Here is a 23,444-nt window from a genome sequence, read left to right as displayed (position 1 = left end):
AGTTATGCCCCTATATAAATGGAAAAAAATGCAAAATTTTTAGTTTCCGTTCTCTAACTTAAGTTGCCTCAACCAAATGTTATGAAACTTATACACAATGCTTTTTACCACAAAACACAGATCAAGTTGAATTTTGGTAGCATCGCTTTAATCGGTATTGAGTAATGCCCCTTTATAAATCGAAAAATTGCAAAATTTTTAGTTTCCGTTCTGTAACTTAAGTTTGCCCCAACCAAACATTATGAAACCTATACACAATACTTATTACCTTAAAACTCAGATCAAGTACAAATTTGGGTAGCATCACTTTTATCCTTCTTGAGTAATGTCTCTTTATAATGTATGCAAGCAGGGGCATCATCAGTGTCCATGGGGACATATTCTCCATTTATTTTCTTCTAGCTTGAAGATATTGATTTGATAATTGGTATATAGTTTTATCATGACAAGTTACAGATCAAGTTTCAATTTTGTTCCGGTCTGATCATTTTGTTCAGAGTTATGGTCCTTGGACTTAGAAAATGACAGGGAAAAGTGAGAATGTAAATGTTTACGGTTTACCCCAATGAAAGGTGAATTGTCCTTGGCTGGATTTCAATGTGGCAACTGGTTTATCCCACACACATAGAAAGGGAAAGTGCCCTGCTTCATTGGACAAAAAACTTAAAACTAGACCCCATAAAAAAATCATGAAACTACCTCCCAGCATCTATCTTCAAGTGCCAAAATCATGGTTAAAAGAAGCTGACCCCAAGTTGAAAACAAAGTCGAGCTGTTATCTGACACAATTTTTTTTCATGCAGCAATTGAAACAAGAACAATTAAAAAGATACAAAGTGTTATTTAACACAGCTTAAAGTGTTGGGGTAAAAGGAGAAGCCTTTTTTCTAACTGTTTTTTTTGGAGAAATTCAGAAAAAAAATGAGATTGATGTAGTAAGATATGATGATTGCTTTGGAATGGTAAGCATTTTCTGTTTTTATAAATTGAATTTTCAATTAAGATTGGACCTTGAAAGAATAAAGGTGGACCTTTTAGTATTTTTTGTCAAAGGTCCTGGACCTTCCATTGCCTAAAGTGAATTTGAACCCTTGCCTCCTAATTATTTCTTTCTGGTTATCAGTTATACTAATTTGTGGGATATGGTATGACTTAAAGCATGGCAGTGTCTGTCAACAGGACAGGTAATTGTGCAAGCTCAATTGTTAGAAAAAAAGTTAACGATTTTAGGTCATTAGTTTATTGATTATTTGTTTTATTGATTTTCTTACAGTTTAAAATGGGGACTTTATTATATTAAATATTTATGGCAGTGTTAATGATGCAGGAATGCATAATTCTTGTTTAAGTCTGTGCTTTTATCCATAAATTGACATCAATTGAATTTTTTTTAGATACAATAAGTTGTCTAGACATGTAAGAGAGCTTGCCAGAAAAATCAAAGATGTTGATGAGAAAGATCCATTTAGAATAGAAGCCACAGCTCAACTCCTTGAAAAATTGTAAGTCTTTAGCTTCAGTGTAATCAGTAATCACATGCTTATTTAGGGTTTTTGAATGGGCTAATATTTTGATACTTAAAATTGGCCTAAACAAAATGATTTGCTGCCATTATGAACCTGAAATGGTAAGGTTGGTCAGATGTTTTTTTTTGTTTGAAAACTTCAGTAGTTAGATATGTAAACAGAACAAATGTTCAGCAATTCAAGATTTACAGATTTGGAAGGTTTCCTGGTGTAATTGTTTTTATCTGAAAATTAGTAAAAAACTCTTCTAATTATTCAGTCAAACACAAATTGATTTCCTCATTAGAGTTTGAGCCAATAAAACTTGATGTCTGAAACAAAGAGATTTTTTCTAAGAGTTATTGCCCTTGAATTACAATTTTTAACCAATTTTAGCATTTAAGACTATGATATGCTGTTCATTATTATTTTCAAAACAAGACAGCAACAAAGAAAAAAAACCAGTTTTACAAGTTGTTGCCTTTATGATGATTTTTTACTAATTTAAAATTTTTGACATATTATCTGCAAAAGAACAATAGATAGACAGAAACTGTAAACAGAAAAAATGATTAGTAATATAAGATCTGAAAAACTTTCATTATGGCTGAAACAATCAATTCATACTACAGGAATTATAATATTAGGGCCCAGTCAACTAGACGTCGCCCTACAGTCTCTGTTTGTCTGTCCAATTGCAATTGCAATGTGGTATGATGAGATTGCTTCTTCTGCTGTTCGGTGGCCACCATCATTACTGTTTATTCTGCCTCAACCGATTTCAATAACTTTAAACACAGTGTTTATATCTATAAAAGGAAGGTTTCTTTCGATTTTTGTGAAAATTGGGAGAAAAAAATTGAAGTAAAAACTTAAGTTATTGTTAAGAAAATTTGAATGACATATTTTTGTGCTAGAATTTCAAAGAAAATTGATATAAACATCTATGTATATTATGCTATACAAAATTGATTCCCAGTGTCAAATTTTCTGTAAGTGAGGAAAATTGTCTGTTATCCATGTATGTTATTCCGTCTTCTGTAAAACAAACAGTTGTCTGGATTTTTTTATGCCTTCAGATATTGATATAATATTTGTATATAAGATGATATCCAGATTGCCTGGAAATGGTGGCATGTCTTCCTGTGGACTGTTATCTTGTGAACTTTTATGTTTAAAATAAGGCTCATCTGGCTCAGCATCTCAGTCTAGTACAAAGAAGAGTTTACATTCATATCAAATTAACATAATAGAAAAACAAAGGATATGGGGTATCCGTCCATGACACAAAATCAGTACATGCACAGCAAAAAAACACAAAAAGCAAAGGAACAACACTTGTATTGCTGTTCTACATTTCAAAGTCACAGTGAGTGTCTTGTCTTATTTTTGCCACTGGACACTTAATGCCAATCCATCCACCATTGCAATTGATGTCTCTATTAGATTCCCCCATAGACTTTTGAGCACCCTAAGAGTTTTAAATACTAAGCAAAGTTGAAAGACAATGACATGAATCTGTATTTGTAGAATGATAACTACAGATGTATACAGGACTCAGCTTCCTGAAGGAAAATGAGTCAAAAAAAGAAAAATATGCGCCAAATAAGCATACACAGACGTTTTGTAAGAATCCTTTAGTTACTAGTATAAATATCTATTCGAATGCATTGTTAAATTTCATTGGTTTAAGTTACTTAAATTTGTTATATTTAAACTTTCAGTACCAAACATATTCTTTATAAATATCTTTTGATGAATATCGGATATTTAGACTCACATGTGACGTTGTCTTCTCATTCAGTTCCGCTTGAGAGCTTCATACACTACCATGAAAAACAATTTTGAAAGAGAGGTGAAAGATACCAAAGGGACATTCACTCATAAAGTCGAAAATAAACTGAAAACGCCATGGTTAAAAAAGAAAAAGACCAACAGACAAACAATAGTACACAAAACACAACATAGAAAACTAAAGACTGAGCAACACGAACCCCACCAAAAACTGGAGGTGATCTCAGATGCACAGGAAGGGTAAGCAGATCCTGCTCCACATGTGGCACCCATCGTGTTGCTCATGTTAGTACAAACCTGGTTTTAAGTCTAATTTGGTAGGTCACATTCAGGGAAATCCTTTATTTCAAGTTCGATGGGATAGCTGCGTTCAACATAGTCACCAAATTTTGAATTATTTAGTGAGAGAACATCATCTTTATAGCGGAAATTAAAGGTAAAGGATACTGCTAACTTCTTTTCTTTCTTCCTGTTCCTGTATGAAGTCAGCCTCATGTGAATAAAGGAACAAGTTGACAAGAAGAGGGGCACAGTTGGTTCCCATGGGAATGTCGATTGTTTGTTGAAAAACATGTCCTCCAAACATAACAAATATGTTGTCAATCAACTGTTGAAAAGTAAATTTTTATGAATTACTGAAATTATAATGAATTTTTTAAGAATACGTGGTACATTTGTATATACTATTATTCTTGAAAAGGCTCTGTTTTTTTTTATCTTAGTGTGTCTTCTCTTACTTTAAGTTCATTTTGTGTTAGTACAGTAGGCTTTTGAGTAGGAGGTCAAGAATGTAGATCAAAGTAAATGTACATGGATAACCAATCCACACCACCAAGAAAAAAAGGAAAAAGTGAATTAATATTGATTAACACAAAATATTGATCAATGTGTATGGTTAATAAAAGCTTTTTTTAATAGAATTAATATTACAAATTCTACAATGTGATTAAAAATTTCTTCATTGTACAGAAAAATGGTGACAACATAGTTCTTGTAATGTCTTAATAATTCAGCAAAGCTTGTGCAGATTTTCTATCATTGTGTTACCAAATGAAATTATTGTTATCTGCTATTAGTGTTAAATCTTCTATAATAATTGATGACAATTGTAGTGATAAATTCATGTAATAATAATGTTAGTACAGTCTGCCGAACTGTCACACATGCTCGTGTGATCATTTTTTTCATTTGAGGCCTAATCAGTAAAGGGAATGTTATTTCTTATTTGTCCGAGAAGTTACTATATTATTATAATGAGATGCTTCATGAGATTTTAGTACATATTTAAAATTTTAAATTATCTAAAGTATCTGTGAAAAAATCTGTGTTATGCTTTTAAACATTTGATAGGTCTTTACCCGATTACACTAGTTAGAAAGTAAACCAATAAAATAACCAGGGAGCTGATGGTGTGGTTAGCTTTCCACACAATTGTGACTTGTGGTTATGTCAAAAAACCAGAAAGTCAATAACAGATGGAGGATTCTGAAGAAACTGTCAGAAAACAGGAATCAAAAGTAATGAGACAATTGTTCAGACATACAGGAATCAAAAGTAATGAGACAATTGTTCAGACATACAGGAAAATAAAACATAACATTGTGAACATGAAGAACTAATACCATTGTCAAATTTTTTTTTCTTTTCAGAAACACGAAATTTAAGAAAATTACCCTTTTGAAGATATTATTCAGGCCTGCTGGCAAACTACATAGAAAAAGTTAAATGATAACTGCTTATGAGAGCAACCACTTTCAGGATGTTTTCGCTTAATCTTCTTGTTTTATCCATGAAATGCCATTAACAATTTTGTCTGCTAACTCCTACTTTTCTTGTCATAATTTTATTTCATTTTGTTCAAAAAGCCATTTTTGAAAATCTTATAAAATCCTTGTTATTTTTTCCTAGTTTATGAAAGGAAAAAAGAAGCCAATGTTAAATGTATGAAAAATCTAGAGAGAATCATTTCCCACCAAATTTTTATTGGCTTTTATCTCAAAAACCAGGACACGCCCCTACATATTTTTTCTGCTTTTTTTAGTTCCATTATTTATATATCAATTTAAAACAGTCTTTTTCAAATCTTGTTATTTTGAAACTGAACAACAAACATCCTCAAGCACAGGTTATATGTGCACCTTGTCATTTGTATTAAAGCAACTCAAACTTCTACATTTTTTTAAGAGACAAGAAAGTCATTTAAATTTGCCTTAATAAGTTCTAGTGATGTTTGGCACCAATCATGAAAATATGTGGTATTCAAGATTTGCTGAAAAAATTTATTTGAAGTTCTTTATATATGACATTAACATTGAGCTTATTTACTCATTACAAAGAGATTTTATCTGCTGCTGAGAAAGAGATTTAAGGGAGTATATTGAGTTTTTCCTAACATTCATAATATTTTGCAGATAAATTTGAAGACAAAGATGATATTACATTAAACTGTATTTGTGAATGTGTCATTTATATAGTGTTAAGTGTCTGCTATCTCATTGTGTATTGATTAAAACACCTGTCTAAAAACAAGACAACAGAATGTCACCATTAATACTCTAGAACCTTTTTCCTATATTAGATTTCATACAAAATTCCATAACCTTTAGCCCATATTGATTTTATACTATCAAAATTTTATGATAAGTTTACACAAGATTTGACCCCTCTTTCACTGTCCCATTAATTCAATCTTTCTTTTGCTGCATCTTTTTGTTTTTATTGGAAACCTTTATTGAATACATTCTCTTGCAAAAAAAGAAGTAATAATTTTTTGGCAGACAGCACCATTCATCTTTTAGCTGTCTGTCAATTGTTTATTGTCATGTTCTGTTGTCTGTGTAAATAATGTTATTTGATTTGATATCAATTTCATAAATGAATTATTTGGTTTGCCACAAAAGAAGAATGCAAAGAATTATCAGATAAGAATCAAAAAAGCTAAAACCTTGTGTCCAAATATAGAACAGGACTAAAAATAAAATGGAATGAGGATTATAAATGTTTTATGTGCAAAAAGATTGAAATTCTGCCATAGGATAAACTTGTTCCCTCTCATATTTATTTGGTTATGATTTGATTAAAAGTATAAGTTTTGAGCTTGATAATACAAAAAAAAAAAAGACATAGTGGTATAAACTGGTAAATGTGCTCCCATAAAAAGTAAAATCACAAAAATACTGAACTCCGAGGAAAATTCAAAAAGGAAAGTCCCCAATCAAATGGCAAAATCAAAAGTTCAAACACATCAAACAAATGGATAACAACTGTCATATTCCTGACTTGGTACAGGCATTTTCTTATGTAGAAAATGTTGGATTGAACCTGGTTTTAAAGCTAGCTAAACCTCTCACTTGTATAAATCGCAATGTACTCTTTAACACTCAGTCATTGGCTGGATCCAAATGCCTTTAACTTGAAAATTCTTTTCTGACCATCACATTTTAAAAGTAATTTACATTTATATTATACAAATAAATATATTAATGTATACATTTTGATGAAAATTGCAGATCATGGTTAATTTTTCGATCAAGGAATAAGTTAGCAACCATTTCGTATTGAAACAATTTTATTTTTTTTGAAGTAATTTTTTTTACATAAAATGAAATGACCAGTTAAGAACTTTTAAGTTTGTATTGATGACATTTACATAGAAAGCATTGGTTACTGATGGTTTCCTTAAAAGTCATTTAGTAAAGATATAAAACATTAAGAATTTACTAAAATAAAATATAAATTGGTTTTTTAGTCACAATTGATTGTGACTGCATGCGTTTGTAGTCCCATGGGTGTGCTTAGATCTGACTTTGAACAAAAGACATTATGTCCATATAAATATAATGTTCTGATTTTTTTCTTTAATTCATTTTTAATCAAGTTCTTTGCTGTTGTGAAGTCACATGAGGGATGCATATCTTTACACATTTTTTTTCTATATGGTGTAAATTAACTTAAGAATTTGTAATCTGTAACTTTTGGAGATCTTTGAAATGATATTTTTGTCTTTTGAGGAAATTTTATGAGGGTACCTAAGGGCATTAGTTAGAAAGATTGAAAAAAGTTACAATTTTGTAGAGAATTTTTTTTTTATTAATGTCTTGAAATGATTATATAAGGAGATGTGGTTTGATTGCTAATGAGACAACTATCCAACAAATTATGTAAACAACTACAGGTCACCGCATGATTTAGGTCAACAATTTTTTTCTAAAAAGTTCTATAATTTTACAGATAGTGCAAAACAATATTGTGACTCTATCGTAATTTAAGTTTAACTAAGATATGGTAAGATGACTTTAACAGTTACTTGAAAAAAGGGAGAACCAAGAAATCAGAGTCCTTAGGTCAGCCAAATTCCTGTGTCATCATTACTGGAGATGAAACTTTGTCACAAAGATTTTTATATGTATAGACAAAGAAAATTACTATAGTTATGACAGTTAATTAAGAAATAATTCATGACACCCGTAGATTTGTTTTCATTTAACAATGGGTTGGGCATTTATATTTGATTATTTTATCCCAGGTTAAAGCGATTGGTAAAATACTTATATAAATGCCCAACCCATGGTTAAATGAAAACAAATCTATGGTTGCCATGAATTATTTCGATTCTAATAAGACAAATACGGTAATTTTGTCAACTGTGAAAGCCCTATACACATAATTCTGTTTTGGCTGTTCTGTTTAACCCCCATATTATAATAATAATATTATATTATTCAATAATAAATAAAAATGCTCACATTTTTTCACCTGAAAAAGTTCTTCTTATCTAATTTTATCACATTCTGAGGGGTACAAGAAACCTGAAAATGCCCCGTGTTTACATCAGACGCAGAAAGCATACATTTGACTTCTCCTTTAGTTTATTTGCCAAAGACGATAACATAATTTTACTGTATTTTTGTTTTGTGGAATTTTACACTAAAACAATAACTGAAATGGACTGATTTTTAGCAAACTTGACCACTATCATCATTGGGGTATCTAGTCCGATGACCCCGCCTGCCAACCAAGATGGCCGACAAGGCTAAAAATAGAACATAGGGGTAAAATGTCTATTATTTTGAAAACTGTTATAAATAGAGCAAAAATGTTCAGAATGTTGAGCTCTACCAATTATTCATATACTTCAAACTGTCAGACGACTTTTTATAGGAGTTATTGCCCTTAAATGACAAATTTTACCATTTTTTTTTCAGTTTTGCCTATTATCTTGAAAACTATAATAGATAGGGAGAAACTTTAAATTGCAAAAATGATCAGCAAAACAAGTTGTACATACAAGTCTAATGGTCGAAATCGTCAGTCGACTCTTTGTTAGAGTTATTGCCCTTTGATGACGATTTGTACCATATTTTTTGCGTTTTTGCCTTGTATCTTAAAAATTATAATAGACCGATAGAAACTTAAATAAGCAAAAATGATCAGCAAGACAAGATCTACAATTTAGACAACATGGAGGAAATCGTCCTTATTGGAGTTATTACCGTGTAATGACGATTGTTGCCATTTTTTTGCTTTTTGCCTTATATGATAAAAATTATAATACATTTTTTTTGTAGATAAATAGACACTTAAAATCACAAAAATGATCAGCAAGGCAAGAACTTCTAACACACAAGTCAAATTTTGCCGATATAGTTATTAGACTATCACTCTTTATAGGAGTGATTGCCCTTAAATGAAAATTTTTTTACCCTCTTAGTCTTTTGTGTTTTGAGCAAAAACTAAAGAAGATAGAGAGAAACTAAACAGACTAAATGATCAGCAATCCAAGATCAACAAAACAGAGATTTTAGTCATGAATTCTATTCTCATCTACAATGTTGGAGTGTCCTTTGTTGAATATGCACATAGACCAAGGTGAGCGACACAGGCTCTTTAGAACCTCTAGTTTTATTTTGCATTAGGAAAGAGATAGCCTTATTGTATTTGAAGCTTGGCCTACGTAAAACTTGGGTTTCACTGTCGCAAATTGAGTTTACCTGGTCATATAAATAAGATTGGCATAACGCAGAACAGCCAATTTTGTGTATCAGTGGGTTTCCGCTTAAAGTATACATAATGTGATTATACTGGTTGACAATATATAGGTCGTCATATTAGAATTATTTTTTTACACTTCCTAATTTGCTCATAGAGAATAGGGACTTTCATCCTTAAAATTTTAAAGCTTGGAATTTTTACATAAATATGAATCCATGGAGATACGAAGTATATGTCAGTGAGACAGCAACCAAACAACACAACGATAATAGACATCATTTGATAAAAATTTTGTTTAATATACAATGACTATATCACACTAGTGACCATGACATTACAAACGTTGGAATATACTGACTATTTTGGACAGATTGTGTTGTTCCTGGAGAACTAACATTGGAATATGCAGGCTATTTTGGACAGATTGTGTTGTTCCTGGATTTGTTGACTTTGATGAGTTAGTACTATTTGTCCCTGTTGACTTTTGACCCTAAATCTTCCATTTGATGAATTAGCATTATTTGTCCTTGTTGACCTCGAACACTAACTATCCTGATCTTTGATAATTATATTTCATGTGAAATTACATTATTGATAATACTGATATCAAAATAATTTATGATAATATGTAAAACCATTTATGAATAAATGAGGTAAAAGCTTTTGCAACTTTGAATTAAAGAGATGATTCTGGTATGTAGGTGTATATACATGTTTGTATAGATAAACTTATTTTATTTTCCATTATGTTATATTAATATAGAACAGATAAGTCATATTTAAGGAATGTGGGCAGCAATTTCTTAGTTTACTGCTTAATGAAATCAATTTGTTTCTTTTTAATATCTGTTTCATCTTGTTATTTGTTTTAATTTTACGATGTTTATCAATCATGACTTTTTCTACTGTTCTAACTTTTGTTATTAGATTTTTGTTTGAACAAGGAGGTATTCATGAAAGTGCATTGTATTCTTTGTGAGTTAGGTGTGATAAAATGCAGATTTTTACTTTGTCTATATTTTAATCAAATTATCTTCTTGTCCCTTGATGTCAGTAGAATGCTTAACTTTTCAACTGTTAAAATGTTTATTGGTTTTTATATTAAAGAGAGAAGTAGATTTAAGGGAAGGCAGATATGCTGACAAGATGTTAACTAGAAAATAATGTACAGGTTCTATTGGAATGGAAAAATAATAAAGTAAAGAGATCATTCATTCATTATCCACTAATTTAATTTTACAGCAAAGTAATTGCATGGTGCAATATTTAATCACTCATTTATTCATTTTAATCATGGTAATCAAATTTTATATAATCATACCATTCTGTATCCTTGGCTGTGCATTGGGCACTATAATTTAAACCCTTGCCTCTTAATGACCTTATTAGCATTTCCCTTTGATCTTAAATGGACATAGTGGACATTACAACACCCTTTGATGCAAGTAATCAATTTGGTTACAGTCTTACTGGACCTAACTGTCATAGTTCCCATGTCAAGGTATTTAATATCTTCACCTTTGACAAAAGAGAGAATGAGAAGAGCATGACATCTTCACCTTTTAATAACAAGCTGCTGGTCAGACTATCAGTCAGATGGTGATTTACTTGGTAATAAATGACCCTTATTTACATAGTCTGAAACAAGAAGAAATCTGTTTTTAAGTTTTTGGAAATTTTAATATGATTTGATAATTATAGACACAACTGCTATAAGAAATTATACTGAGTTCAAAATTTTAATGCAATTTCTTGTGTTAGAATTAATTTTTTTGGGGAATTTTAGTTTTCAGTATGTGAAAGTTATTAGTAAATGTAACAAGGTTATTATGTAGATTAAACATTTTAGTTTCTATCAGTTGATATTCAAGAAAGTTTAGGTATTGTTCATGCTGAAGTTCAAATGTGATTTAATCAAATATTCATAAGGTTTATTATACCACTCTGTAAAGTCACATATATACTGATTTCAATGACTAAGTACAGTTCTTTTGTCCAGCAATATTACTTCAACTTTTGCCCTGTGCATTTGAATTAAAGACAAAATTAGTTTTTCTGTATCTTAATTGCATTTTTGAAAAAGGTAACAGGTTTTGTACACACTGCTGGTGTCAAATATAAAATTACATGTTTTCTATTTACATATCACAGAGTCAATATGAGATAAAAAGTTTAATTATGACTTTGAATAAAATTAAAATCTGCTCAATACCTAACAGTCTCATTAAAATTCATATTAAATATTAAATGTATGGTTCTTGAGGTACGTTTGACGCATTCCTTGCACAAATATAGTATAAAAGGACGTACTGGCACGTGGCATGAATAAAATTTGTTAAATCATTGTAACACATGGATTAGATTTTGATGGGTTTTACTTACCTTTTACATAGATAATTTGAAAAGGAGGACAATAAATCACATTTTACATTTACAACCAGTTCACTTCAAGCATTAGAGACTTGACTTAGAGGAATTTGGCAATTTTTTAAGGTCTTTTTTTGGTCATAGATCTCTTAATATGTTTAGGTCTTATACATCCTTATCTTCGCTAGCCAAGGATTATGATCATGTACCCTCATCTTCACCAGGTTGTAACTTTTGGCTAGCAAAGATGATACATCCTTGGCTTTCAAATGTTAGGGTTAGAGTGTTTCTGATCAAGTTTAATCCACTAAATTGTTTGGGACGCACAAAATTGATGATGCTTTTTTCCTTTTTTGAGAATTTGACATATTTTGTCAATGCAATTACATTATTTTTTATAAAAACTAGATAGTAGCATGTGCAAATGCAGGCAAAATGGTTTATACTTTTCTATTTACATTTAAGGTATAACTTCTCTCATATGTATTACTTCATTTTCTATTTTGGCAAGTTTGTTTATCGACTTCTTTTATGTGTACTACTTTATTTTCTATTTACGCAAGTCTGTTTATCAAAATTGTTATGCAGACAATTACGTGCCCTTTTTATACAGTATTTCTGCCAAGTAAACTAACTTTTATGAGGATGTGTCACATGGTTATCTAAATGTTTTTATTGTTCCTGTATTTTGCAGTGACATTGTGTTATTTAATGACATTATTTGTTAGATTTTGTCACATGATTCCAAAATGTTTTTAATGTAAATAAATGCAAAGAAAGTTAAAGTCTGTAAAAGGAAGTTCTAAATGCGAGAACAACCTGTACAATTTAAACATTATCTTTTTCAGTTTGAGCCACACATTTTCCTGAAAAATCTTTAAATTTGTTCCTTTAGTATTATAGATGTTGTTCATGCAAAGAACAGCCCTTTTAAGACAACCTGACAAAAGAACTTATTATTTTTAATATATATGAGTAAAAAAAGAACAGTGGGACTATAGGAGTCAAAATTATCTCTGATCTTGTAAATTATAGGTTGCACTTCTGTAAATATAGACAATGCAATTTCCCATAGGAACTCTTTTTATGGCTAAAACCTGCCACTTTTACTATGAAGTTTCTTAAAAAGTTATATCCTGGAATGAAAAGTTCTTATGCACTACTATTTTTTTCAAAGGTCAAATAGGGCTGTGTGGCATATTTTCAACATTTATATGCCTCAAACTTCTGAGAGTTTAAACTTGTACTGAAATTCTGTACTACCCTCCCTTCACTTTGGGTCTTCCTCAGAATTCAATTTGTCTGCCATCCATGTGTATTTATACTGGTAAAATTCCCAAGTTTTGTCTCTATGAGATGAAACATAGAGATCATATCTGGGAACCAGCAGGTAATCAAAACAAAATATCTATGAACATTATATATCTCCCCAAAAGAGGCATGGTTTGTGAAACAGCTGTATTTACAAAATGCAACCTATAAGCTCAGCAAACTTCTCTGTATAGTGTTTTGTTTTTAACCATTCTTTTATGTGTGGTGTCAAGAGTTAAAACAAAAAGCAAGAATCGTAGTACAGGTTAAACTTGGCAGGCTGTATTTAATTTGAATACAGGTGGTTGAAAATGTAAATAGTCTTACACAACAATGGTTGTTTTAATAATAAATGTAGGCCATGAATATATTTTTGAATATATAATAGAAACTAAAAGTTTAAGTACAATACTTTTATGAAAAATTTATGTAATACAACTATCAATTGATTGATCAAAAATTTGAATAGATCAAAGAGTTGTCACATAGAGACTTTACATAGCATCATGCTTTTGTCCAAAAAGAATAATGCGCTATTCCCTAAAGGAATTTTGAGATTGCAATTTTAGATTAGTACATATTGTTAATTCAAATACAAGTTATTAGTTATTAAAAATAATTGGAGATGCACTTGTACAATTTAGTGAGATATCAACTCAAAAACATTTATAACTAAATTTTAGTACATGTTTTAAAAAATAATATCAGCTGATATCCAAAACAGAAACAATGTAATAACAAAAATAAACAAACTCCAAGGTAAACTAAACTAGGGAAGTACATAAAAACTGACAAAATCACAGGCTCCATTATAAAGGGGCACAATTTCAGAAGTTTCTACAAAATCTCTTTCTTTATCTGCCATTGCTCAATGATTTAGAATAAAAAATTGAATTGTAAGAAGCAAAACTGGCAAAATTACACTGTTTTTTTGTGGTAAACCACATAAAAAAAAAATGAAAAAACTGTTATGAAGTGGTGTTTGGATGTTGTGGTGAGATACTACATAGATCTGTAGTAAAAGATTCTTGATTCCATGCCAGTTCCATGAATAGATGCTGATATAATTCTGGCACGTGTTTGCTGGGATAGCTTCCAAAAATAACCTCGCATGTTCCAAAAAAATAAGACTATGTCAGTAGGAAAAACAAATTGAGAAGTTTTTCACGAGGATTTTAGGACAATAAAAAATCTGTAACATTCTTTTGAAAGAATCTATATGATTGGTTAAGGAATTCTTTTTGAATTTGAACCAGAAAACCTGATTGGTTTATGAGAACTTTCACACAGACATAGTTAGGACAACATATGGTTTTACTATAACACCTGACCCTGAGAAACTGGAGTCAGTAGATAATGATAGCATCAAAAAGTTTTGTTGGAATTGATAAGTATAATGTTGCAGTATGCCATTATGTTTGTAATTTCTTATGAACATTTGTTACTATCATTTTAATTGGCAATAATTGTATTTCCATGCTTAAAGTAAATAAGGTATACATGTATTAGAGTTGGGGTATAGACTTTCAACCTCTGCTTGTTCTCTTGATATCAGGATCTGATGTACAGGTTGTCTTAGGTTTCCACAGGCTGCCTTGTTTTGGTAACAGAAAACCTTGTACCTACCATCTTTATTCTATATTAGTAGACTAGAAGAATACTGGGACTATGACAAATAACAGCAGATGGTTATTAGCTTTGTTTGAATGGAATAATCCCTAATTATTTCAAAAATTTTACTCCCACTATATGAGTTGGGGTTATATTGCAATCAACTTGTCCTTCTGTTCTTTTGTCCATACAGCCAACAAATAATTTTGTCACATTTTTCTCAGAAAATTCTTAACAGAGTGACTTCCTATTTGGTAAGCATCTTGACAGTGATGACTTACAAAGTTTTAGCACTTTTTGGATCTGTAAGATATCTCCTCCCTGCTTGCTGATACTGTGAATTTTTAATATGTTGATTGAACTTTAACAATTGTTGTAACACATTTCTTAGATACTATTTGGTCAGCAGCTCAACAGTGATATGTTTTAATGTGTGTGCACTTTTCAAATCTGTAAAACCACTTACTTCTTGTTTATCAATGGAGGTATGTTAAGCACAACAATACATGCATTCTTGTTGCTGCACACATTTTACTTATTTATGTGTTGCTGGACCCTGTGTAATGGGTCTCATCAGTATCCTCTCAGTAAGTCAAATATTTTACCAGAAAAGGGGAAGAGGAACACATTTTCATCCTGGAAAAGGGGGTTATAATTTCAAAATGAATTATTTAAATTTTTTTTCGTAAAGAAAATCTGTAAGTGAGGAGGGGTGGTTACTTTTATTGCAAGGGTTTGTTACGTAAATGTTAAAGGTAATGGTCATAGCTAGGTGAGAATTCTTGATTTTCATTTATCTTGACACAACTAAAGTTAATAAATTATTAAATGTAATCTCTCTAGATATTTTATGTTTTGGCACACTTCAAGATGATTAAGTTATTCAGTTCTCATAGTGTCAAGAGGTTGTGAGTTTGTCCATGCAATGTTTTTTGTAAAGATATGAAATAAAGATAATTTAAGACATATGGAATCAATAAAAACATCACAGGACCTCTTTCTCTGACACCTCATTCACAGATGTTTATCTAAAAACATAAATATAACAGGCTTAAATAAATCTCTTACAATTTGGATGAAGTTCAGTTTGTAGATTGGCATACTAAGGTAACTTCCCTTAATCAGGGAAGCCAACAGGCTGCTTTCTGAAAGAGGAGGAACAGTTACAGGGTCTTTGTTTTGAAACCAATAAAGAAGTAGAAAAAACTTTAAAAATAAATTTTCTGTGCAATGAAAATTTGTCAACTGATATTGTGAGAACAAAGGTGACTCTCATACCTATGTTAAGGAGTTAATACAAAAATTAACCAAATGAGTGATATGATTACCTATAAGAATATTATAAGTTTTCATAACATTTTTGCTCTGGCAAACTTGAGAAAAAGTATTAATTTGGTAGAATGTCTGTATATGGATTTGACTGGTCATGTACATGTAACAGTGAATGTACTGTGAGCTAAACATTTTAAGATTTGCTCGCATATTCACATAGTGATGTACATCATTTTTGATTTGTTCTCATTTTACCTTAATTATATATACATGGTATTTTAAAGAAAACCTGTTTTATATTGGGCTTTATTTTGAAATGTTAACATCATGTTCTTTAGTACTACTAGCTTTTGAACATAAAGTATATCATTTGCATATAAAGTATATATTTATAATATGTCTGCATCAACTTATATGTTATAATGATTTTGAAAATACTGATGATAGCTTAAGATAGCTTTTTTTAAAAGATTTGAAACTTCAGAAAATAACTTATAACCATTTGTTTATAATAGTTTATACTACTAAATGAGTATTTTGAGTGTATTTGATTTAAAGTACATGATATTTTGATTCATAGTCTGAAAATTTATATATTCATCTTGACTTTTTATTGCAACATTTGAGCAAGTGTGTAATAAGTTTTTATGTTTGACATTAATGCATTCATTTGAAATATATGTTCTTACCAGGGATGCAGGAGTTCAGTTTCTTCAAAAAACCCTTTCGGTCTGAACACTTCCATATTAAATGTATATACCCGTAATATATACCAAGTTTAATAAGGGAATTATTATGCCCCCGCCGTAGTGGTGGGGGCATTAAATTTTACCCTTGTCCGTCTGTACGTACGTCCCAAAATTGGTCTCCGTTTTCTAACTTGAGTTTGCCTCAACCAAATGTTATGAAACTTATACACAATGCTTATTACAACAAAACACAGATCAAGTTTGAATTTTAGTGGCGTCACTTTAACCGTTCTAGAGTTATGCCCTTTATAAATGGAAAAATTGCAAAATTTTTAGTTTCTGTTCTCTAACTTTAGTTTGCCTCAACCAAATGTTATGAAACTTATACACAATGCTTATTACCACAAAACACAGATCAAGTTTGAATTTTGGTGGCATCACTTTAACCGTTCTAGAGTTATGCCCCTTTATAAATGGAAAAATTGCAAAATTTTTAGTTTCCGTTCTCTAACTTAAGTTTGCCTCAACCAAATAATATGAAACTTAAACACAATGCTTATTACCACAAAACACAGATCAAGTTTGAATTTTGGTGGCGTCACTTTAACTGTTCTAGAGTAATGGCCCTTTATTAATGGAAAAATTGCAAAATTTTTATTTTCTTCTAAATGTCAAGTACCGGTAATTTTAGAATTGGAGTTATCTTCCTTTGTCCATGATTATAGTTGAATCAGCTACAATCAATGCTTTATACAATGCAATGTTTAATTTTGACTTCCAGTGATAAAACACAGATCAAGTTGAATTTGGGTAGTGTCACTTTAACCATTATTGAGTTATGCCCCTTTATAATTCTAAAGATTGCAAAATTTTTAGTTTCCATTCTGTAACTTAAGTTTGCCCCAACCAAACATTATGAAACCTATACACAATATTCATTACCACAAAACTAAGATCAAGTACAAATTTTTTGTTTCCGTTTTCTAACTTTAGTTTGCCTCAACCAAATGTTATGAAACTTATACACAATGCTTATTACTACATAATACAGATTAAGTACGAATTTGGTGGCGACACTTTTACCATTCTTGAGTTATGTCCCTTTATAAACATAAAAATTGCTGAATTTTTTAGTTTGTCTCAACCAAATGTTATAAAACTTACACACAACCGTTCTAGAGTTATGCGTGTTTACAAATAGAAAAATTGCTGAATTTTTAGTTTCTGTTCTCTACTTAAGTTAGCCTCAACCAAATGTTATGAGACTTACAGGGGGGGGGGGGGGGGGGGGCATCATCTGTGGACACATGTGGACACTATCCACATTTATTTTAGTTGTGCTATGTTTTTCTTGTATGATAAGTAAAATTACTGTAGATGAAACCACATTTATGTTAAAAATTATAAATTTATGAGAAGGCATGTGTTCTTCATAAATCAGGCAATGTATCATGGTGAAATCAGGGACAGCAATATGTTTTGTTTTATCAGTTTTGTAAATTAGCTTTAAGTTTATATTAAAAGAAGATTTGTCAGTTGTCACTTCTCAGCATCTAAACATAAAAATGGCAACTGAATTCTTTGGGGATACTATTTAAAAATATGTCAATAATACTGCTGCTTAGAACACCCACCTAGAACACACACTTACTAGAGGAAAGAGTAGAAATCTAATGTTTAGACAACCAAGAAATAGTAGACAAGAGATTTACTGCTGTGTAAAAGATAGTCAAAAACAATAATGTATCTTCAATTAAAGTTTTACCAGATAATGGAAATTACCATCTTTGACTGCAGGATAAAAACAATGCAGAGTAAGATATGGCTATCCTTCATGGGCATCTGATATTACAAAAGGTTTTCTGGAAGTTCAATGCTCAAGTTTAGTTTTAAATTTGCCTTATTTATACTTTGCATGAAATGTAAGCTGATATTTAGATATAGATGATTTAACATTACATAGTGAAAGCTTACCTATATATGTCTGAAATACTTGCCACTGAATATTAAACAGACAACAACCAATGAATCAATCAGCAAGTTATGGTGTAGTATCTTTACATGGATTCAAAGATTAAAAATGATCACCAGGCCTGTCTTGTACCATCTCAACACGTTTTTCTCAGAAAAACAACTCCAGGATTGAGCTGCTCAAAACATTGGATAAAGTTATCAACTGGATAGCCTATCCTATGGATAAACAGCTTACCCATCAGAACTCTAATAGCAAAAACTAAGCATACAATATTCTATTGGTTATGCCATGTTTGACAGTGCCTCATTGTATATTTGCCTGTCCCAAGTCAGGAGCCTGTAATTCCATGGTGGTTGTTGGTTCCTGTCTGTTACATTTGTTTTGTTATAAATCAGACTTGTTTTTTTTGGGTTTGAAATGTTTAACTTTCTTCATGGCCTTTTATAGAGCTGACTATATGGTATGGGATTTTTCTCATTGTTGAAGGATGTACAATGACCTATAGTTGCTTACCTCCACATCATTTGGACTCTGTTGGATATTTATCTCATTGCCAATCATACCACATCTCTGTATTTTACATACATTTGTTTATACATTGTTCATGAAATCACATGTGAATTATGTAATTGTGCAGCACCATTAGGAACATTTCTGTAGGTCTTTTTGAGAGAAGTTAATATTTGTAATATGTGAATTGAAGGGTTGGGTTGTTCATGGAAACAGGATAATGTAATACAGTTGTCACACTGACATTAAACATTACCATTGTTGTTAACACATAACCCCTGTCTCTGTTGTACCTTGTATCTTTATAAACATATTCCCTTAGCCTGGTGCTCATTGAATGTAGGTAAATACTGATGGTTTAACTCAATCACCTAGTCCTGAAATTTATAGAAGTCATGAATATCAGGAGTGACTAAATACCCTGTGTGTAACCTGAATAACATTATATAGTACTGAGATAGGCTAATTAATGCTATTTATGCATTACGATAAATTTTCCCAAACATTCAACATTCCACTGAATCAGTAAACACATTGAATGTTACAATTGTTTTTTTAATATAAAATGTTTGAGTAGGATACTACAATTATTAGTATTTTACAACTCAGTTCCTTTTATGTAGCCAAGTTTATATTGTATTTATACAGTGTCTGAAAATTAAATTTAAATAGATGTGTTTTGAATTGCAGTTTGTACTTTATAATTTGGCACACTGTAAGATCTAAGGGACTATCAAATAACTATAAATTACCCATAATCCTAAGATAAAATCTAAGTCACATCAATACTTATTGTAATATTTTACAAATACAACAAATAATGGGGTGTTAGAATTGTTTCTGATATCAAATAACCGTATATACTTGGTTGTAGTTAACAGATTTCTGATATGGATATGAATAATAGAAAAACGATAGATGTTCAGAAGATTTGGCGAGTAGCGGTCACCATAGAGATTGTAGGAGAAGAAAAGAAAATCTTCGTTTGATATCAATTTTTGTGGATTTCGTAGGTATAGGTAAACCACGAATTTAAATGTTCATTAAGGGAAATCTTTTGATAGGCTTGTATGCATGCAGACTTTTGGCAAATCCACGATCAGATATCAAGGAAATATAAGTCTTCCTCAATACACAACATGGTATCGATGAAAAATTATATGAATCCACAGTATACCAGTAACACTGAATTTTTTCCTTCACACAGTAAAGTCTATCCAGTATTATGAATGACTGTTTATTATTACATCAGTATTGCCAATATAGAATATTACATGAACAAAATGTTAATTTGCCCTAAAAAGAATTTCTGCTTACTAATTTGACATTATACACTAGTCATCAATATGACAATAAGTTCCAATCTCAATTCCACTGGTTAAGTTCTCAAGGAATCTCTGTTAACAATTGACTTCTAAGTTTTCTAGCACTGACCTTTGAGATAAACAACATTGACATGCCATAATATTTTCAAGTTCAAAAGAAAAAAAACTATATTTTATCATACTAAACTTCATCATGTGTCTATATATACATGTGCTCTATAGTCTCTTTTGAAAGCAAGAATTACAATTGACATAGTTTGCTTCACCACTAAGCATGCTGACTGTTTGGTTCAGTGTCAGAACAATATGTCTTAGACAAGTGACATTTTCTTAATACAGACTGTTACCTTGTCAGCCAACACATTACAAATCTGACAAAGCCTGTCAGTGTAGTACAAAGCAGGGTATATGTCTTAGTAGATTGACTTGTCTTAATACAGACTGTTACCTTGTCAGCCAACACATTACAAATCTGACTAAGCCTGTCAGTGTAGTACAAAGCAGGGTATATGTCTTAGTATATTGACTTGTCTTAATACAGACTGTTACCTTGTCAGCCAACACATTACAAATCTGACTAAGCCTGTCAGTGTAGTACAAAGCAGGGTATATGTCTTAGTAGATTGACATGTCTGAATACAGACTGTTACCTTGTCAGCCAACACATTACAAATCTGACTAAGCCTGTCAGTGTAGTACAAAGCAGGGTATATGTCTTAGTAGATTGACATGTCTTCATACAGACTGTTACCTAATGTCAGCCAACACATTACAAATCTGACTAAGTCTGTCAGTGTAGTACAAAGCAGGGTATATGTCTTAGTAGATTGACATGTCTGAATACAGACTGTTACCTTGTCAGCCAACACATTACAAATCTGATTAAGCCTGTCAGTATAGTACAAAGCAGGGTATATATCTTAGTAGATTGACATGTCTTAATACAGACTGTTACCTTTGTCAGCCAACACATTACAAATTTGACTAAGCCTGTCAATGAAGTACAAAGCAGGGTATATGTCTTAGAAGATTGACATGTCTTAATACAGACTATTACCTTGTCAGCTAACACATTACATATCTAACTAAGCCTGTCAGTGTAGTACAAAGCAGGGTATATGTCTTAGAAGAGTGGCATGTCTATATATTACAAATCTGACTTAGCCTGTCATTGTAGTTCAAAGCAGGGTATATGTGTAGGAGTGAAATCAATGTCCAGCCTCAAATCTGTGGCCCTTTGTCCAGTCGCAAATCTGTGTCCTTTCCTCAGATCCGTGTCCTGTGACATCATTACATTCAAATCTGTGGCCCTTTGTCCAACCTCAAATCTGTTTCCTTTCCTCAGATATGTGTCCTGTGACATCATGAAACTCAAATCTGTGACCCTTTGTCTAACCTCAAATCTGTGTCCTTTCCTCAGATATGTGTCCGTTGACATCATGAAACTCAAATGTGTGGCCCTTTGTTTATTCAAATCTGCTTCCTTTTTATAAAGCAGACTTTCAGTAATGTGATGTGACTTTGGACAGGTGCATATAGAATGAGGGGGGTGTAAAGTTTTCAACCTGTCCATGACCTGGGACAGTTGTGTAACAACACAACATAAGAGCAAACTGTAAATTTCAGTTTGGAAAGAACTTAGATCATCAGATAGGCTCAGAGTTCAAAATTCAAGTAACAAAAAGACACAAACAAAAAAAAAAACAATGAGCAAAATCCATACCACATAACCAGCGATATAAGGTCCTGAAAAAAACAAATGTAATACAATTCAAAAGCAAAAACTACAGCCTGATTTATGTACAAAACAAATATGATTTTATACAGTAACAAATGACAATCACTGAATTACAGGCTCCTGACTTGGGACAGATACAAGAATTTTGGGAAAATGCATTCCCAAAGATAAACTATAATACATTCCGTTATCTAGATGATATTTTTTCGTTAAATAATCCAGAGTTCTCTAAATATACTACCGAAATTTACCCAATAGAACTTACTTTAACTAAATCTAACATAAACAGCAGTAGTTGTCCTTTTCTGGATTTGGACATTTCAATCTCTAAAGGAAAACTCCATACGAAAATTTACGACAAAAGAGACGATTTTTCATTCCCTTTTGTTAATTTTCCTTTTTTAGACGGCGATGTTCCTTTGGCTCCATCATACGGTGTTTATATATCCCAACTCGTTCGTTATGCCCGTGTGTGTAGTGATGTCATAGATTTTAACGAACGTTAAAAAGGATTTCGTTACCATAAATTACGTAAAACTTTTGCTAAGTTCTTTCATAGATACAAAGATTTGATTAGTAAATTTGGCTGTACTTGTAGAAAACTGATTAAAAACGGTATTTCACATCCTAAATTTTACGATAATATTGTACTTAAAATGCGGAAATCACTATGTGATTCGTGTAAACTCATCGAACCTTTAAACAAACTTATTAGTAAAGGTTATCTTACCAATGTTGTAATTAGATCTTTGAATATAGTTTACATTGGCACTAATATCGATTTTGTCATCAGCAAATTAAAACATAACTAAATTTGTATTTTTTTCAAGCGGGATGTATAAAGACACACCCACGTTCGTTTAGATCTATAAAGAGGTTAAACTCCTAACTATCCTACTGTCTGTCGATACATTTATTTTTGGCGTTGCACTAGTCATGTCTTCTTTGACTGTCCATGACGTTAAAATACTAAATCCCTGGGATGTGTTTTAGTTGATTTTAGTCTCTGATGCATGATTTTTTATTATTAATTGTTTTGGCTTTTAACTAGCTGTCAGTAACTGCGAGTACTCTCAAATCGTACTTTCTTGTTTATTTGACCTGTTGATACTAATTGTATTGCTTTTTTGTTATTTAATGTTATTCAGGGTTATATCTGGTCTATATACCATCTTTGATAAGTGTTTGGTATAACTATAAATTTTCACTTCGTACTATGAACATCAAAATTATTTATTTTGTAAAAATATTTCCTTTCTCTATTGGTTCTGTACACGTATACCTAACAACAAAATTATTTTCATTTACCTGTGTTTAAAGTTATTACAAATGGCTGATATTATTGTTCGAGCATAT

At 31.2% G+C, this 23,444-nt stretch overlaps 1 protein-coding gene across 1 annotated transcript in view; it reads left to right on the top strand.

The window, feature by feature from the left end:
• LOC127728263 (U3 small nucleolar ribonucleoprotein protein IMP3-like) overlaps positions 1 to 23,444 on the top strand; it is a 44,451-nt gene that overhangs the window by 6,604 nt on the left and 14,403 nt on the right. Inside the window, exon 2 of the mRNA XM_052235549.1 lies at positions 1,395 to 1,502. Coding sequence (XP_052091509.1) covers positions 1,395 to 1,502 — 108 coding nt within the window. The remainder of the gene's footprint in view (positions 1 to 1,394; positions 1,503 to 23,444) is intronic.

Source organism: Mytilus californianus, unplaced genomic scaffold (assembly GCF_021869535.1).
Source record: "Mytilus californianus isolate M0D057914Y unplaced genomic scaffold, xbMytCali1.0.p SCAF_2, whole genome shotgun sequence".
NCBI classification, from domain to species: Eukaryota; Metazoa; Mollusca; class Bivalvia; order Mytilida; family Mytilidae; genus Mytilus; species Mytilus californianus.
This window is presented reverse-complemented; position numbering and strand designations above follow the sequence as displayed.